This window comes from Gadus morhua, chromosome 9 (assembly GCF_902167405.1).
Source record: "Gadus morhua chromosome 9, gadMor3.0, whole genome shotgun sequence".
Taxonomy (NCBI): domain Eukaryota; kingdom Metazoa; phylum Chordata; class Actinopteri; order Gadiformes; family Gadidae; genus Gadus; species Gadus morhua.
The window spans coordinates 14,519,664-14,539,550 of record NC_044056.1 but is presented as its reverse complement, the minus strand read 5'-3'; the positions used below and the strand labels follow the sequence as shown (position 1 = coordinate 14,539,550).

The 19,887-nt window shown below is 46.1% G+C and overlaps 1 protein-coding gene across 3 annotated transcripts in view; it reads right to left on the bottom strand.

The window, feature by feature from the left end:
• Positions 1-1,609: 1,609 nt before the first annotated feature.
• si:ch211-1e14.1 (UPF0606 protein KIAA1549) overlaps positions 1,610-19,887 on the bottom strand; it is a 38,524-nt gene continuing 20,246 nt past the window's right edge. The window contains exons 11-22 of one of the 3 annotated variants that reach the window (XM_030365202.1): positions 18,095-18,279; positions 13,898-14,121; positions 12,583-12,719; positions 11,323-11,337; positions 10,170-10,375; positions 9,351-9,583; positions 8,522-8,666; positions 7,577-7,909; positions 6,273-6,346; positions 5,439-5,587; positions 4,874-5,004; positions 1,610-4,650 (exon numbers count right to left, since the gene is read on the bottom strand). In XM_030365202.1, the coding sequence (XP_030221062.1) occupies positions 4,453-4,650; positions 4,874-5,004; positions 5,439-5,587; positions 6,273-6,346; positions 7,577-7,909; positions 8,522-8,666; positions 9,351-9,583; positions 10,170-10,375; positions 11,323-11,337; positions 12,583-12,719; positions 13,898-14,121; positions 18,095-18,279 (2,030 nt within the window). In that variant the 3' untranslated portion in view covers positions 1,610-4,452. The remainder of the gene's footprint in view (positions 4,651-4,873; positions 5,005-5,438; positions 5,588-6,272; positions 6,347-7,576; positions 7,910-8,521; positions 8,667-9,350; positions 9,584-10,169; positions 10,376-11,322; positions 11,338-12,582; positions 12,720-13,897; positions 14,122-18,094; positions 18,280-19,887) is intronic. The other 2 variants (XM_030365203.1, XM_030365204.1) reach the window with 2 other exon arrangements.

The window sequence follows — 19,887 nt, the reverse complement described above, 5'->3', positions numbered from 1 at the left end:
GTTCAGAAGATTTGTGATTTCGTTGTATGGGAAAAGATAGAGAAAATGGCTGTGGATAAAATGAGGGAGATTCTAACCACATGATGATGATGATGTTGATGATGATTATGATGATGGTGATGAGGATGAGGATGATGATGATGATGATGATGGTTCTGTGAAATCAGAAAAAGGACGCTAATAGTTTATTTGTCTTTCTTTTTCTTGCGATTGCACATGCTGTCGCAAGGAATAGGTCAGGAATAGCTACAGCAGAGATTGTCAAATATTGACTATTCAGATTGTCAAATATCCTCAAAACATAAACACAGAGTCCACAGGCAGAAAATGCAGTATGTCTGTTGTGAGCAGACATAAAGAGCTTAAAAAGAAGGGAGATCAGAGAAAGAGAGAGAGATAGAGTGAGAGAGAGAGAGAGAGAGAGAGAGAGAGAGAGAGAGAGAGAGAGAGAGAGAGAGAGAGAGAGAGAGAGAGAGAGAGAGAGAGAGAGAGAGAGAGAAAGAGAGAGAAAGATTTTTTAAACATACCAAGGTGCAGCGTTTTGTTTGCTGTTCCTTTATTCATTTTAAGGGCAAAGTTGTACTTATTTGTTTAGAAAAAGGTGCTCTATTAGATTAAGATGTTAACACATTATATGAACCGAAGACACATGCAGCCTATTTCTTAATAAGATATGCATGTTTTTTCTAATCTGAGGCTCTGATTTAACACACCAACAAACATCCACCTTTGAGTTCAGATCAAGTTACAAGAATCATAGGGTCTTGTTTGTCAGGAAATTAAAGGTCTACTGATAAACCCCTCAGAAAACAGACAATTAATCAATCGCAGGGATCAGGCCTTTTGGATTGATGGTCGACTTAAAAGATCGATACATACAATAGGCCTATTTAAATACTGCCCGGCGAAGAGCATCCAATCAGTTTGAGCCCGAAACGTGTATGTAATACCTTTACATGATAATTTTCAATTTGAATGAACAAAATGTAATCAGCAAACCGAAAAAAGGCTACTACCATCCATGTGTATTCAGTATCAAATCTTTGGTCGACCATAAATGATTAGCGGGTAGCCCGGTTGTCTACTCACTAAATCAACGCAACAGATAGCTCCGCTGACTCAGCAGATTCCCCGGGCCAACCCCTTGCCACATTTGCACGCAAAAATAAACTCTGTGCTCTTGATACCCTTGCACCTAAAATACATGTTTGATTCATTTTAAAGTAGGATTCTATTTTTCCCAGTAACGGCTTGATGAAGCTAACGACGCTATGCTAGCATCGTTCTATATACCCTCATACGCTCAGTTAAATGTACATGGGAGGGTTACGTCGTCTACTCTGAGGTTCCCGTGTGTGGTGCTGCCATCTTGTGGGCATTTACCAAACGGGTTTAGAGTTAAAAACAAACAATTAGTAATGTTAAAAAGTATAAACATGAAAAGCACTAATTCGCTAAATCGAAAAATATTTGAACAAGCTCTGAGTATAAAATAAATATTTGGTTATTAAAATAGGTTTTGGGGTGAATGTAGCCTATATTGTTTTAAACTTCACAGAGGTCAATGTTGCAAATGGAATATCATCTTTGGAAAAAAAATAAAGACAAATGAACATTGTCATGTGTATTTCATGCTCAAAAACCAACAAATGTGAACATAAAGTCTACAGCTATCAATAATAAGACATTTGCACTATATCAGTCAAATACAACGTTGGACCAGCCAACACACTCCACTCAAAAACCAAAGCACATGCAAACAACCATCCGACCAAACAAAAACAACTAAATGTTGGCCTCAGAGGGTTTAAGGCTGTTAAATCATAACCAAACCAGCAGATGGAGGCATTCAGTGTGAGATTGATACAAACATAACCAATTTACAAAATTATCCTAAAAGTGGTTTTAAATAATAAAATAAGTGACCACAAATAAACAACAAGTTTGTAACATATTTTGGAGGATGAAAACAACAGGAAAACAAGTGCAAATGGCAGGAAATGGGAAGTTGTTCTTGAAACAAGATAGTTCACAGAGGATGACTCATGAGGATGATGATAGGAAACCATTACAGAACATCACGGGTGGGGGAGGTATGATTCTGCTAGGCACATCACATGGATTAAAGGAGGCTACAGCATCTCAGATGTGTAACAGTGGTTATTTGATTGAATACCCCTCATACAATGTCTAGTTCCTGACATCCAATCCCAGAAAGTATTTGTCAAAAACTCTGCCTTTGAAACCAGATCCTCTTTTATTTTTGTTTAATTGTTATTTTTATTTAAAATTAATACGAAATAGGACTTCAGGCCCAGAACATAACAATATGTGCACAGAACAGTCGTGGCTGGAGAATCGGAACACGCGTCAAACCAGTGGGATGACAAAGGAAGGTTTGAAAAGAACATTACAAAATGGACCTCAAGTCAAGGAAGATTACTAGTATTTCCTAAAGCACATTAGGGAAACGATTCAAGGGGCTGTAGGTAAGATTCCAGAGTTTGTAAAGATAGCAGAGAAGAGAGCAAAGATTTTGAAACTAAACACTATAAAAACATCCCCTCACTTTCTGCTCTCTCCCTTCCTACGTTTCTCCGCCATTGGGAAGTGTTGCTTTTTACACACATTTGTTCGACAGGCAAGATGGATCACCATTCAGGGAAGAGACTCCCTGCTTGGAAAAATATGGCAGGAAAGGCCTCAAATCAAAATTGAATTATACAGAGGGAGACGCCGTCATCTCTCAAATTATATTCTCACAGAGCATTTCACTCACTGATGAGCTTAGGAGTGGCTGTGGCATTTCTAACCATTAGACTCAAACAACAACACTTATATCTTACCTACAGCATCTTTCTAAATTATCATTGTAAATAGAACTTGTGACCGCGCTACTAAACAAAACATTTTGCCTGCTTTAAAAACAAACAGAAATGCCGTAATCGTGTATACTGTATACTGGAAAGACTCTGGTTACTGTTTGTAAAAAAGCTGTCATACCCTCATTCATTTGAACCTCCTACTATACCATTATGCAGTAGGAATAGCATGATGGAACATCTGATCTGAATGTTGCGGTCAGCATACATATCAATTACGCTCCAAGTGGCAAGCAAGATAGAAACAATTGTATTATTAACAATAGTGTATCTACAGTATACCTCCCTATTCCTCACTAATAAGTTATGTTGAATTATGAATAATTTAATTACTGTTTGTATACTTAATTTTGGCTAGGAAGTGATTTTATTTTGGTTGAAAAATGAAAACCCTGCATTAAGTGACCCTTTATTAGGTTGCTATGAATGTCAAAGCTGGGGCTTTCATTATTAATACATCCCCTTTCTGGTTCCAATAGTGACAAATAAAAACTGGGAACTGATCTCGGAACCTCAAAATGTCACTCAAATATTTGGCCACCATCATAGTATGCATAACATGTGCTACTTTGATACTTTGAAAAATAGGTAGTGTTTATAAGTACTTAAATTCAAGTCTCTTAAGTCCCCCTACTACGAGTCCTCACTGACATGCCGATTAGGCACTTCCCACTCCTTCCGCCATTTTTAGAATTCAACACAATTCACTTTAACCGTTGTTTCACTGGCCACATAAATCATCAAAGCACTAAATCCCAGCATGCACCACACAGCCGTAGACAAGTGTATGACGTAGATGCGGAGTTCACTTGTGAAGGAGGCAGCTCCTCTCAGAACCCCTGGATCACAGTGTCAAGGCGGAGCGAAAAGATGGTAAGGCAGAATGAGACAACCATTGGTAAGTTGTACACACACACACACACACACACACACACACACACACACACACACACACACACACACACACACACACACACACACACACACACACACAACCTTCCCTAAACAACTGCTATCATTACTGTTATGATTATAATAAACACAGCAAAACATACAAATGGTAGTTGCGTTCAAACTGCAAACAACAGACAACAGTAGTTTGCCAGGGTGAATGACGAAAGGAGAGACATCTCCGAAAGGCCCGTGGTTCAAAAAATACTGCTCAGAATGTTCTTGTTGTGTCCCCTGTCTTTCTGAAGTTCACCAGAATGTTCTCGATGCTGCCCACAACACCGCAGCTCACAAGCAGTGAGCCTTGACCCTGCTTCGATCGCGCTACCGTCCTAAAATACCGTATCAAACAATGTGTCCCGTGACTCAACCCTCTGTACGTCAGTGGGACATACGCCTGGCGGCGACTGCCTGGCGTTCCTCAGTCTAGCGGATGGGCCGGGGCACAGGTCACCCCCGCATGCCGTTCGCAGTCAGGAGACTTCCATGGGAAGCATCAACAGACAAAGGCAGACAGAGGACCAAGGCAAGGGCAGGTAGTGGCATGACTGGTGAGGCGGAGAGCGGCTGGGGTCCACTAGGGCCCGGTGCGTCCGGGTGGTGGTAGGGGGGGGGCGCCTCAGCTGTGGTAGCTGGACACCGCCGCCTGTTTCTGGGACAGCCGCAGCAGCTCCTCCCGGATGGCCTTGATCAGGGAGGCCGAGGAGTGGGTGGGAGGGCCGGCGTCCAGGGGCTCCGGGGCCGAGGGGTAGCCCAGCCCGGGCGTGTTCTGGTGGGCCGGCGGTGCGGAGGGCTCCCTGATACCGTTCCGGGGCATCTGGGGGAAAACACAGGTGATGTTCAGTGATTGGTCGGGATGGACCAGGAATTGTAGCTGAATGATGTGCGAAAACATGGGAGACAAAAAACTCTAAAGTAGCTTTCACAATCAGCGATGGCGTGGGACAACCCTACTTTACATGACTTGCCTGCACAGCGTATTTTCGGAAGTGTTAAACACACGCTTTTAGTCAAATCTACACCCAGTCAGCGGGACTCACCGCATCCTTGCCATGGCCTGGAGCGGAGTAGTCGTTGTCATGGTAATGGCTCCAGTCGTCATTCTGTCCGACCGGTCCCCTGCTGATGCGGCTGGACAGACCCACCTGCGTCAGGTGGTGGAGCTGGGAGCCTTCATAGGAAAGATAGCGCGCACACACACACACACACACACACACACACACACACACACACACACACACACACACACACACATTATTCATAGTCTCTGCACTGCGTCGCGGCCGATGCCAAACTCCCACTTCAATCATCGTAGCAGACAAGGTCTACTTCAATATTTCAACAGGGCTTTAGGTCTGACAGCTTTACGGCTCTGGGTGAAGACTGGGGGGCTGGGGCTACTCATCCAAGACCCAGCTGTTAACAAACTGCTCCAGACCCCGATCGATGAGGGCTCTCTGCCTGTTGATTGACTTGAGAAGTATGGGTAAAACTAGCTTATGGGTCCGGGGAACATTGATTTACAGTGCGAGTACGAAAGAGACTCTCCCTGTGTGTGTGTGTTTGGATGTGTGTCAGTGTGTGAGAGGGTTCGGGTTACCGTACCTGCAGTGCCCCCTACTGGTCGTGGTCTGGCGGACAAGGGCTGCTCCTCAGCGTAGTGGCCCTTGCTAGGGTACAGGCTGTCAGGCTGCAGTGGGGGCCCAGCGCCTGGGGCCTCCCCTGGGGGCAGGAAGCTGGAGCCTAGCCCCTGTCTGGAACACAGAGAGGGATCCGGAGATGGCTTATGTTACAGATAGGCAGTACCTTAACGGAGTCCAACAGGTTAATAAATAAACGGCCAAATTATGTTTTATACTGTACTGGGGGAGGGGAGAATATTTTTGCCGGTGCTATCTTTTATGTTTTTTATTAAATAGTTTATGATTGGACGACTTTGCATGTTTTTTCTTGAAAATACTGTATGATTTTAAGATTATGCGACTCAACTCTAAGAAGGACCATTTCTAAACCATTCACAAAAAATAAGGTGATACCCTATCTTATCATCACACTAGGTACAGAATGAATGGACTTCCAGAGAGACATTTGAATCGAGCACGAATGTGTCATCAACCTACTAAAGGCATAGACTTATTGGATTGTGGGTGTGGTTGTACAACCCTAGCCAACAACAGTGTGTGACATTAAGTAGTTTCCATGCTTGGATCGGATCCATTAGACCGATGAAATAATGATGATTCCCTCTTCAATTATTCAGCACGCTCCTTCCCAACGGAGCCTTCCCAACGGAGCCATCCCATCGGCGAAAAAAACCCATGTCCACCGGGTTCAGGGGTAGGAATGAGGCCAAACAGGACACAGATCAATGGGAAAGCCTTTTGGTGTCCGTGGTGTGAAGGGGTGGCGGCAAATCTAATGGGATCCAGCAGGACTCACCGGTGTAGGAGGCTCGGGGGCAAACCCAGGTCGTTGTACCTCTGTGAGTGAGGGGGTTGAGCGATGGTGAGGGGCTACAAGGAGAGAGGGCAGACAAACAGAGCCGAGAACAGTGGTCAGAATCATTACGTTTCCCCGCTGGATCGATTCGCTCCCCTTCCGGTTGATAGGAGTGCCTCCTGTAAGAACAAATGTATCACCCCGCTCGACCGTTGCAAATTAAACAAGAGACTTTTATGGCAACAAAATATTGATATTTAGAGAACTCCCTAAAACAATGTGTCTGATGGGATAGGAGAATCATACAGTATGTTCAAAATACTTTAATCTCATAAAACCACAAAAACCAAATCACATTTCTACGTAGTGACAATTGCTGTCTTGTTTGGACGTTATATTTCGTTGTACATGCACATGTCATTTCAAATGACATGAGTCAAAGTATCATTAATTCCTTGCAGTGCAACCCCTGTGCCTCGCCTTTCTGAGCAGAACAAGCGGTTCTGCGCAGCGCGGTAAAGCCGATCACGCTTACACACAGGGGTGAATTACCCCCGAGCCGGTCCTAAGAGGCTGTTGGAGAGAGTCGACCGGGGATTACAGGCCACAGGGCGGCGGTGGCTGGTGGGGGAGGGACAGCGACAGATGGAAGAACCCTTTACCGATACGCGTAGTGGAAAAGGAGTAAAGGCCGAGCGGATCTAAGGGTCTGCCCCCGCTGTGGGAAGAAGGGCCACTGAGTAGGAGGGGGTGTGCTTTGAAGCCCCGCCGGCACGCACACCCAGGAAACCTTGCACTCCGTTGGCTTCCTGCGCAGTGAGACAGGTAGAGGGGGATCCGCGACGCTGAGAGACTGACTGACTGAAGCTTACAAGGCCTCAATCCGCCGAAGGCTCACAGGGCTTACAGAGGACCGAACCCCCCCCCCTGCCCCCCCCCTCCCCCTCCCATGTGGTCCGTGGAGTACCACTTGTAGGAGAGAGGTGGATTTGGCAGTGGGGGAGGGTAAAGCCGGAAGCCTACTTCAAAAGAAATAGATTATATTCCGACTGGCCGGGAGCAAAGAAATTCTTTTGCAGATAAACTTGTTCTCTCCTCACAGCGGTTGGGGTTGGGTCACCAAACATACCAGTGGTGACGGGTGAAATCAGGTTTTCCACTGAGGTGCCAAAGGTCAAAGAACTAACTCAGGAGGTATGCCTTTGTTCCACTTCCTACTGCAGTCAGGTCCTTTCGTTCCTACAACCTCAATGGACTCCTCTGGGTGAAGTACACCGACCGCGCAAGGGTCCATCGCTACTCACCCCGGGGAAGGAGCTGAGGGGCAGCGGGCGGGACGAGCCCCAGGCCCTGGAGCCGGGGGCCGCCGGCGGACTGGCGCCCGGCGGGTGGTGGGGGCCGCCGCCGCCCCCCGGGAGGGTGACGCCCGGCGCGCTGCCCTGCGAGGTGGGCGACACCAGGGCGAAGGCGTCGTCCAGCAGCGAGTGCATCTGCTGCCGCGCCTCCTCGATGGAGGGCTGGGGCGGGGCGTAGGGGGGCGGAGCGGGGGCGTGGCCCGGCGGCGGGGAGGAGGGGCCCAGGAAGACGTCGTCGCTGGGCGAGGGGCTCCGGGCGGGGGAGCCCTGGTCGGGGTCCGACTGAGTTGGGAAGGGGGGGAGAGGGGGAGGGGAACGAGTCAACGTTAAAGCGATGGAAAACAGAAATCAGAAGCAACAGCGTTTCAGGCTCTGAGGAAGTGCATCACACATCCACATCACAATTTAACCACATGTGCTAAGGATGTTTTTCTCTCAGAAAAGAACAGGAGGCTGCTGTTATATTTAGACGCTACTAACACCATATGGGTGCTGTTTGCTCCACCATGTCAGGGTATGTAGTGAGCAGGCACACCAACACACACTTGGTAGTCCGTTTTTGATAAATGAAGGTGACACCGCCTGAGGGTAACATTTATCAACACTTATTGATTATAGCTTCTAAAGGTCTCTATTATTTGGTCATCATAGCATATTTAACGATTAAGTAGGCTTTTTAAACAAACTATCAAACACAGAACCAGATCATATTTAGTATTATTAGCATTTGACAGAGTTAGACATCTTGCTGAAGGATGTGAACAGCGGCCGACAGGATTCAAACCGAGAACCTTTGGGTCTGAGCCTGATGGTCCTGGGTCAAGCACCCTAAGCCCTGCTGGACCTTCTGTCCACCCCCAGCTAGACTGAGGTTAGGCTGAGGGAGGTACCCACCACGAAGGCCACGTTGCTGACGCCGGGACCCCTTCTGTAGACGGCGTCGCTGTCGCTGGTGATCAGGTGGTCCCGGTCTGCGTCCGCCAGCCCCGCGCTCAGCTGGTCCTTCCTCCTCTGCCTCGGGGAGCGCCGGCCTCGAGCCCTGGAGAGGGCGGGAGGGAGGGAGGGGGAGAGGGAGGGAGAGAGAGAGAGAGAGAGAGAGAGAGAGAGAGAGAGAGAGAGAGAGAGAGAGAGAGAGAGAGAGAGAGAGAGAGAGAGAGAGAGAGAGAGAGAGAGAGAGAGAGAGAGAGAGAGAGAGAGAGCAAGCACCAGCGTTGGTGATCTTAAACTTTCTACCGGACAGTGGAACATTCTACAGTACACCGTTAAACATGAGTGCTGTGTAGTGTGTGTATTTTTTATTCCTATTTGACCATTTAGCTCTGTTGTATCCAAAGCACCTTACAGTGAGTTCTGACTGAGCAGGTAACAGTCAGGCATCTTGCTAACCTGCAGGGGGATTCAAACCCCAAACCTCTGGGAGGGGGGGTCAAACACACCACTACCCTCACCTTTTTTCTACACGGTCAAAATATGAAATATTTAGATAGTAAGTTATTCATCTGGCTCCATTAAGAACGCTGTTAGCATACTGAACAATCTGATACAATATATTTGGCCACCCTTTCATAACTCTCAAGATTTTCTTATTTATGTTGCATCGTGATACAAATGACGTATTTATTTCATGCCTGGTAAGAAGCTGGAACATAGTAATAGCAAAATATAAATGGTGAAGCTGTCCTTGTATGTCAGAGTTGGGGGTGGGATAGGGAGGGGTCCTCACCCTTTCTTGGACTCTGTGAAGAGGGAGGGGATGTGGAGCTCCGGGTCCAGGATCCGGTCTATCTGCTGCCGGGCCTTCTGGTAGATCCGGCCCGGGTCTTTGGTGTCTCCGAAGCCGTTGGACGGCGTGTTCTCCATGGCGGGGAAGTCGTAGTGGCCCTTCCTCTTGGCACGCAGGCGGATCTTGTTGCGGTGGTGTTCGATCTCCGACTTGTGTCTCAGCGCCACCTGCATCTGAAGGGAGACGGTGGGGCCGTGAGCAAGTGGGATCCCCCCCTCCTTAGCAACCTGGTTAGCCTGTACACCATGACGATATGTGTACACCATTAAAAGGCACGCCCTGTGCCACAGTGTTAGTTAATGCTCAACATAAATATTTCTCAACCTTCCCAATCGGAGGGCTCTGACGACAATGAGAACCACTATGTATCATAGGATATAGTGTGCAGAAAAAGTCTCCAACAGTTGTACACTCACATTTCGGACCACACTATAAAATGGTGGCACCCCAAGTAGTGGCGCATATAGAGAACAAGTGGACCAACTGGAACTTAGTCAATGTAATCATTTACATTGACTAAGGTGTGTGAATGAAGGAGGAAGTGAGGAAGTTTAGGAAGGGGGCATTCGTTTTTCTTGAGGAGGGGGTTATTTATTATCAAAAATCTTCATCTCCTGCTCTTTTTTGCTCCCTCCTTAAAACTTAAAAAATATCCCTACAGCAGATTTTAAATAACAACAAACATGTATGTTTATTATATAAATATGAATCTTTGGTATTTATTGATTCGGTTTGTCTCTAACGTAGAAGGCGGCCGACCTCTTTGTTCATGTGGGGGTTCACCGGTATCTTTCCGTTGACGCTGGGCCTGAGAAGTGGGGGGACGGCCATGGGCTGCATGGCGATGAGCTGGATCTTGTTGGGCAGCCTCCTGCTCGCCTCCATGGAGCGGGACATACGGTCCACGTGCTCGAAGATGGACGCCGTGGAAGACAGCTGCTCCGAACCATTCATGGGCGGGGGCCCTGTTGTAGAGAGAGAGAGAGAGAGAGAGAGAGAGAGAGAGAGAGAGAGAGAGAGAGAGAGAGAGAGAGAGAGAGAGAGAGACAGAGAGAGAGAGAGAGAGAGAGAGAGAGAGAGAGAGAGAGAGAGAGAGAGAGAGAGAGAGACAGAGAGAGAGAGAGAGAGAGAGAGAGAGAGAGAGAGAGAGAGAGACAGAGAGAGAGAGAGAGAGAGAGAGAGAGAGAGAGAGAGAGAGAGAGAGAGAGAGAGAGAGAGAGAGAGAGAGAGACAGACAGAGAGAGAGAGAGAGAGAGAGAGAGAGAGAGAGAGAGAGAGAGAGAGAGAGAGAGAGAGAGAGAGAAAGAAAGACAGAATCAGAGACAGAGAGACAGAGAGACAGAGAGACAGAGAGATAGACAGAGAGAGACAGAAAGACGGAGACAGAATGATAGAGAATCAGAGAGAGGGAGAGAGACAGAGAGAGAGAAGACAGAGAAAGAGACAGAGAGACAGAGCAGGAGAAATCATAAGCTAAGAAATAGCCCTATATACAGACATATATGCATGCTGGCTTCAAATGAGTCGATTTCTCCAGCAGGGGGCAGACCCATTGAGACCAAACAGTTTCTGCATGACATCATTCCCTTCACTTGCGTCTTGATACACTACGAAGCACATTGTGGGTGAAGCAAACATGATGAATACATTATCTCGGTAACAGAGGAAGGGAAGGGGAACTACTTTTGCCCAATTTCAACATCAAAATTGTCTGGCTTTTTTTGCGGGAAAGTTATTGGATTTTCTCTGTGACTGGCAGCTCAGCGGACAGTGATAGATGGTGAGAACGGCAGCAGCATCAAGTGGCAGCAGAACAGCGGAAACAAGACTCAGGCAAGCAGCTGCTAAAGGTCAAGACTGCGGTCTAGGGGATGGGTCATTGTGCTAGGAATGACAGAGGAGAAACTCTTACCGATTCTATTTTTGCCTGCAAAAAAAAAAAAGAAAAGGAAAGAAAGGACACAGGAGTTAAAGTGAAGGGGAAGCAGAATGACAAGCTAAGAGAGACCAAGAGAATTACATTTAATGGCCATGTTGTACATTAGTGCAAAATGGAGGACTCTGTTCCCTTGGGGATGAAGAAATGAGCACAAAGTTTAGCAGAGTGCTACCTCACTGGGTTGTGTGTATAACTGTGAAAACAAAAGGAAACGGATAGAAAAGTGGAAGAGGAATAGGGAGATAGAGCGGGGGGGAGAGAAGGGGAAACAGGGAGAGGAAAAGGGAGAACGAGACCGCCGGCAGAGAAGGGGGGGGGGGGCTATGACTCATCAAAGAGGGTGAAATCCACTGGTGATCAAAGTGTTGTGTTTATATCCCACCGATTAGCTGCAGTAGATTCTAATCAAATAATTAAAAAATTACACAGTGTGACAGGATGGGCACATATCCCAGGGATTCATTGTTGACTCAATACGTCAAATTAAACAGTAGGGTTTATATAACACTTGTTTCTGTGATGTCTACACAGTGTGTACAGCATGTATGGTATGGATTTCTTCAGATCAGGGGAAACCTTGTGTGTCGACATGTCGACATGTGTTGACTGGGTGAAGGGGGGGTGAGAGGAGAGAATGGGGCAGAAAGCTGCTAGGCTTGTAGCCCCAGACTGTGTCTTGGCCCTGCTTCTCCATGCTACACCGGGCCTCATGTCACTCCAGAGGCAGGCCAGAATCCATCTCCAGGCTGTCAGATGCACTAACAACAGCCATTGCTCTCTTATGTTCCCCACTTCTCGCCGATCGGCAGACTGCACAGACCCATTCATTTACTGGCCTTCCAGTGCCTCTCACTACACACATATACATATCTATATAGAGAGGGTAAACTGACAGATATAGACTTTTCTTCATTTCCTTTCCCAAAAGTTGACCTACAATTGAACTCTACTCATATTATTGTCTCTTCTGTCTGCAGGCCATATCCCCACTCTCTTCTATTGCACAGACAGGCACACTCAAACACACACACACACACACTCACAGCCACACACACAGACACACACACACACACACACACACACACACACACACACACACACACACACACACACACACACACACACACACACACACACACACACACACACACACCCCTCCCACACCTCTTCCTATGGCCACTCTTGTGTTGTGTGTGGGGGGGCAGACGACCACCGTTGCCACGGTCACGTTACCGTTTGCAACACTGATGGGTGTTTTGCGCGCCTGCTTGCTGTCGCTGGGCGTGACCTGTCCTCGCCGTGGATCCTCCCCTGAGTCCCGCCCACTGGAGCCGTCGCTCACCACAGAGTCCCCGTCCGACGGCGAGATCCTGCTCACACGCACACACACGCACGCACGCACGCACGCACGCACGCACGCACGCACACACACACACACACACACACACACACACACACACACACACACACACACACACACACACACACACACACACACACACACACACACACACACATGAATAATGGAAAACGTGAGAAACTCACAAACACACTTACCGTCAGTGTCATCCATAAAACATCTCTTTTAGCACAAGGGTTATCCGTGGAGCTATCTATCTAGGAAATGCCAGTTTGGAAAACGCAACGCTTTCAACTGTAACTCTGGCATTTCCAGTATGCATGAAGGAGGCCTCGAATATAAATATATTAGGTATTCAATTGTGTTTTTTAACAATTTCCATAAAAAATAAAACGCTTCGTACCACATTTTAAGGCTATATATTCATAATATCTCGTCATCACTCTAGTAACATTTGGAGAACTGTTTTTTCAATTTGTTCCAACTGATAAAGATTATTAGTTACCCAGCAAGCCGGACGGTATATAACATGAATGACCGGGAGTTGGCCTGCTGCATCAATAATTAATCCCTGGTTCTGTCGGGAGCTTTTGTGTGGCCGACCACTGCTCAGACTACTTTAAAAACACAGTTGGGAACAACAGCTCGAAATCTAAATAATAGCATCAAGAGGCATCTCTGCATCAAGGCGAAGGACAACAAAACGAATGGTACTTTGAAATAGGTGAATGTACTTGGATGATGAATATAACAACCGCATAAGCAGGAACAAACCGTCCTTGCACACTAATAGCGCATTTAGCATATTGTTATGTTGAAACCCTTCAATGGTCTTCAAATGGCATCATTACTCTTGTATGGAGCACATATAACCAGAAAACCAATTTGTCTGGTTATATTCATCCCTTCATTGGTTTAAGATTCAAGATTCAATACTCTACTGCCATACAACTCTGTACAAGTTGCTAGGCATTTTTTTCAGTGTGCTCATGACAGCACATATCAAAGACCCACAAAACAAGACATAGAACGTAGAACATCCCACTTCATACAAAAGGTGGGCAGATAAAAAAGGAAATCTCTAGACATAAGACAGATGGCCTATCTAAACCTGGCTGTCGGACGAGCCTTGCTTCATCTAAAAGGATGAAGCAAGCATCCTCCTAGATGTACCCTCCTCCCACCCACCTCTCCCGCCGGCGGCCACTGAGCGACGCCTTGACGGAGGACACGGACGTCTTGGACGTGGGGACGGGGATCTCCCTGTTCTCGGGCGGGTAGAGGCCCTCTTTGCCGGGCGCAGGGTGGGGCCCCTGGGGTTCAGGCTCCTGGACCACCATGAGGTCGTCCTTGCCGTGCTGTCCCAGGTGCAGCTTGGCAAAGTCGAAGCCCTTCACCGTGGGGGCTGGCAGCTGAGCGCAGACGGGAGGGAGAGTGGTGTTATTGACGTAATGTTCTGACGCAACGGAAATGTGAAGGGAGACAGACAGACGGACTGACATATACGCAGACAGAAGGGCAGACTGCCAGCCAGTCTGAATGACAAGGGAGCACACCAAGAGAGAGAGCGGAGAGAGAGGGAGAGAGAGAAAGAGAGATGGGGGGCACGAAACTGCTTTGTGATTTCTGAGTCAGTAGCTGACCACTGTGCCTTTGCAGGAGAGGGATTTACAACTGTGAGGCTATTTGAGTGTGAAGCCTTTGTGTTGCTGAAACAGCCTTCATAGTGGTGAAAGGGAAAATGATATATGTGTGTCTTTCAGTTAGCAAACATTTCAGCATTCTTTGTTCTCATTACTCAAATCAGCATACAATGTGATCGCTTTTGGAATAAAAAGAGGAATATGATGCCAGTGTCAAAGATGACATAAATGTCAGCACGACTTTTTATGTGTTAGTGTTGGACTACACACTTCTTTCCCTCACTCTCACAGAATATGAACACGTTGAGCTTCTGCAAGGCAGAAACACTCTCAGAAATCAATACCACAGCTATTTTAAAGCACACCATTCACAAAACTAATGCTCATCTCCTACACAACCACTAGTTATGAATCACCACGCAGCAGAATAGAACATCCCTCCCAGGGGAAGGAATGGAGCTAGGCGGATCCTACTGCTTCATTCATTGCATTATCTTGATGCGCTTCAGCCTTTCCGATCACATCTATTACTACGACTGTATCTATTACTGGGCGATGATGGCCCGTTAGAGTGCGCAGTTCATCCCGCCCACGTGTATTAAAGCCCCATGAGCCGGTATCATGTTGCCGACACGGTGGATTGACTGAGCCCAGTAAGTAGCCATCATCATCTGGGGGAAATGTCGACTATCCTAAATGGGTGTGCTCTCTGAAAAGGAGCTCTGGTCGCCATGACGACAGAGTGTACCTCCTCCTTGGCCTTTCGCCCCGCGGAACTAGCTTTGTACCGCGAGTCCTCTTCCCTCCTGGTCTTTTGACGGGTTCTGGCTGTGGGTGTGCGATCTTGCACCGGCTTTTCCACCCCAACTGTATTTTTCTTTGTTTCCTCTTTTCTCTTGTCATCATCCTCTTCCTCATCTTCTTCATCCTCATCTTCCTCTCCTTCTTCTTCTTCTTCTTCTTCTTCCTCCTCTTCTTCTTCTTCCTCCTCTTCTTCCTCGGTGCTGATCTTACGTACGGCACGTTGTGGTACTGGTGGTGGCTGTTTGATCCGTTTGGTTAAAAGCTCATAGCCCTGGGTGAAGGCAGTGATTGTGGGGAAAAAAACATGGTGAACTGCACTGCCTAAGCAAAGGTCAATAGTTGACTATAGCTTTGTGTATATCTTAATGAAGAAAAGAAAGGAGCTAGGGGTATCTAGGCTACGCTAGGCTGTGTTTTGAACGTCATACTACATTTAACATGATAGCATCTGATACTCCCCTCAGTATTTGCATGTCATGAATAAAGCATTAGGTATCAAGTATCCAGTATGAGCTACAGCTAGAGTCGGGACATCTACAACCAAGTGGATAGTATTTGTTTTTGTGGTTGGAGTCTTGGAAAAAGTTGGTAGTCGTTTGTTAAGTCACTTAAAGGTACATGGTGTAGTTATTAGTGGAGGCATCTACCGGTGAGGCTACAATGGCCTGCACTGGCCTGTAAGGTGCCAGTAGGTATTACAAAATGATGTCATCGTTTACGACAGCATCAAGCAGCCAAGTCTCAAGTGATGAGGGTTTTTTGATAGATTGATCAATTGTATTAAGTTATTTAGTCTATAGGACTTTAGGTCATAGCTTACATAGCATTTAGCCATCTATCCCTATGTAGCTAAAAAAAAGGTTCTTCTAAGGTAACAAAAACACAAAGATTCTTATTCTTAAATTTCTGCCAAGACTATTCCACAAGATGCCAGTATATATTACCTACACTAATAATGAATGGCATAAGTTAGTATAGAACCAGTATGTAATATCAGTGTGGCAGTAAATGTAACACTGCACTAGCAATGTCTTCTACTACGTCTACATGCTACCAGATACTATGATGTACCTTCCCCCGTTCTGCTTCCTCCTCCTCTTCTTCCTCTTCTTCCTCATATTCCTCCTCCTCCTCCTCCTCCTCCTCACTATACCCTATGCCTGACTGTGGAAGTGTGGTCTTGGACTCCCCGAATGAGCTTCTGGACTGTGTGTGGATGGAGACAGCACCGGTGTGTTAGGGAGAGAAAGGCTGAAAATGGCTTGAGGACTAAATTCTGTTTACACTACAGAGGAGATGCAGAGGTCTCTATCTCCCTCTCTCTCTCTCTCTCTCTCTCTCTCTCTCTCTTTCTCTCTCTCTCTCTCTCTCTCTCTCTCTCTCTCTCTCTCTCTCTCTCTCTCTCTCTCTCTCTCTCTCTCTCTCTCTCTCTCTCTCTCTCTCTCTCTCTCTCTCTCTCTCTCTCACTCTTTCCAGATTACCATTATAATTCAGCATAAACATAGACAGTCTGAGTCACACACCTTCCACTGTCTGCATCTGGACATTATTACTGAAACTGTATTTATGGTAGTTGACAGGGTTACGACGTGTATTCCGTGACTTGCTAAATCCTCTCCATGGCCCATGAAGGCCAGTTGGATGGGATTGACTGTTTTGATTAAAGTCATCAATCATGGGGTTTGATCCAAGTGAATTAGATAAGACTGATTAGTTACCCATCAGGTCGCAGTACCAACCAGGTGCAAGTGATTGTAGATTAGTTTGTGTGGCAAAGCAGCATTACCTTGAATTCTTTTGGCCATATTAGAAAGAGTGGGTGAAATAACCATACATGGCACTGTCAAAGATGAGTGATTTGACCGTTTGGGGACTTGTTAACACCATGGAAGTTACCAGTGTTTTCCCTTCTGTTATCAAGAGGTGTGTTGAGGGCGGCTGAGGACAAACAGCCCAGGCAGGAGATGGATTAAGCACTGTATCTAAGCAGAGTGTTGGGCTGCTTGATATTGGATTGGAGTAGCACACTCCACTGATCTCATCCCAGTCTCAATACATTTCACTTTGTAATGCGGATACTAGGTCAACTTGAATTCTAGAGTTCCTAGTCGAGTTCATTGGTTCTTGCTTCTGGTATTTTAATATTTATAAATATTTTATGATATCGACATGAAGGCATAATTTAATTTAAATAAAATACATAAAATATGATTGAATGTAATCTCTAGGTTGTTTTCTATAATTCATCCAGAGGAAAGGGAAAGGTCTCCTCTCAACGTGTAACAGTATTACAAGCGAGTAGAACCCTATACCATACATAAGTCCTACATGTTTCAACAATGAGGACCCATGGGGGGAAGTGGGGCCATGGGTGGAGATGTTGGAGATAAATCCCTGGTACGGGAACAGACTCACAGGAGCCAGGGCCCTTGATAACAACTATCTCTCTGTTCTAAATAAAGTTGGAGAATGGACTGAAATGGCTGTCAAAACCACTTAAGATAACGTCTGGGGAAAAAAGATAACAGAGAGTGAGAGGGGAAAGCTAGTCTATGGTGTTGTTGGTACAGACATATAACTGAATTAAAAAAACACAAAATGTATACGAAGCCTTACATGTCATAAAATATACACTGGACTAAAGAAAGTGACAGTTGAGAACCAGTACACATCCCACTTTTAAAGTAGGGTTGCTCCGTTAATGAAAAAAACCTCGCACAAAACACCTTCCTCACTTCAAAAAAACCCAGAGATAGAAAGAGCGACCAGCCGTCCTATTGAGAGTAGAAAAGAGCTTTAAAGAGCAGAAAGTGTTCTTTCTCTCCCTTGTTGTGGTTAGATACACATAGGGAGAGCACATCCGAACACATCCCCTGAGTGGATCCAATGCGTTCCCCAGGCCTCTCCCCTTGGGCTGGAGGTCGGGGAGGGACAGTACCTTCTGTCTCTGCTGGATGGAGGTCATGGCGTCGGGCTGGAACTCCAGCTTGTCGGTGCGACACAGCTTCCAGTAGAGGATGGAGACGATGACGATGACCACCAGCAGAGGGACGACCACGCCGATGACGATCCACAGCACCGTGTTCTCCGCGTCCGGGGGCTGGGACGCGACCTTCTCTACGGCTGGGGGAGGTAGAGGGACGAGTGGGAGAGAGGGAGGGGGATAGAGGGAGGGTGGGAGAGAGAAAGTGTATGTTGACGGCAGGGAAAAACACAGAGACTAACCGTTTCTTATTTTCTTTTCATTAGAGGATTTTTTCGTTTGAATGACCTGAAAGGTCAACCTCTGGTTTGTCTTGGTACGGTAAATCCTTAATCAAAGCCTTGATGGAAAACAATGTCGCAAGTTCTGTCTGTCTTGCCAGGCTGTTTTGCTGTTTTCTAATCGTAATCCTTAATCCAGGTTAAATAAAAAGAAATAAGGCTGTGTGGTAACAGCATGGGTGATGTCTCTAAGCCCATACTGCCGTGATCCTTCATTAGTATCGTAATAAGCCCACCTTCCCTCTTCTGGGGTCCTTCGTGGGGAGACCCCTGGCTACAGTCACTAAGGTGGCTGTCATAACTCTTCCACCCTGTTGTTTATATATTTAATGGGTAGACATTCAGCTCCAATGCTAATTCATCATTTCTTTGGCCATCATACATTATATCTACATTTTTAAGTGGACCTTAAGGACCTGTTCTAATTAGTAAATCAATACATGGACTGCATTTTTTAGCCACAACTACAGCCTGACAAGTGGTTTATATTCAACCTCACTTTCCTTATAGTAACCAATAGATTTGCTTGTCCATAGAGGATAGGGTTTAGCTAGTTTCACAAATCAAGACTATAGATGAACAATCTAAAATCGTATGGCAGACCAGCTCAAATGGGTTTCGGTTTCGGGCTTGGAGGCAGGGTTCTGAGAGGATCTAATTGGCTAACAGCGAAACCAAACTCGGACAGTACAAGTAAACTTTCGGTTTACACCAACGTTCTTAGAAGACATGACTGTAAAGGTTTCAAATCAACACTCTGTAGAACGCCCACTGTAGAAATGCACACATTAAAATCCACTCCTGAAATCTTAATCCTCTTTTGCAATTGTGTTTCTCTTTGGTAAAATATCTTGATAATAAAACAGGAATTAAGGCATAACAGTTGTTGAGTTCCGGCCTAGGCTCTGTGCCATCTCCCCCATAAATCCTGCTATAACATAGTAGGACTTCTTTATCCCGGATTAGGGTTAAGATAACCTCCTCAGGGAAAACTTGATACTTTCCAGGAGGTGACAGAGGATCTCTGATGACCCGCTCTAACTCCAACTGAACAATTAAACAATTAAAGAAAAAAAGAATGTCGCTCTTTAAAATGACATTTTGCACAGCCAATCACAAAAGCTGGCTCTAACATCTTAGATATAACCACTGAGCTGTACTGTGACTTTGTACAATTGCCTTCTTGGCCAAACCAATTAACCTTGTGAAGCCAACCTAAATCTTGCTAGCTGACCTCAGGTTTTGCGTTGGGAAATTAGACTTGAACCAACCTGACGTGAGCACTTTGGCTCCTCACAAAATTGCCGGATCAGTGAACCAAAGCAAAGGTTGTTGATGTTCACGACACTCCGATTTTTTAATTAAGCGATGGAAATAAATTTTACATCAATTTAAATGCAAGCTAAAAAGTTTGGACTTGAATATGGCACTAAAGGTGTTTACGTTGGAAATAAAGGATCTGACTGG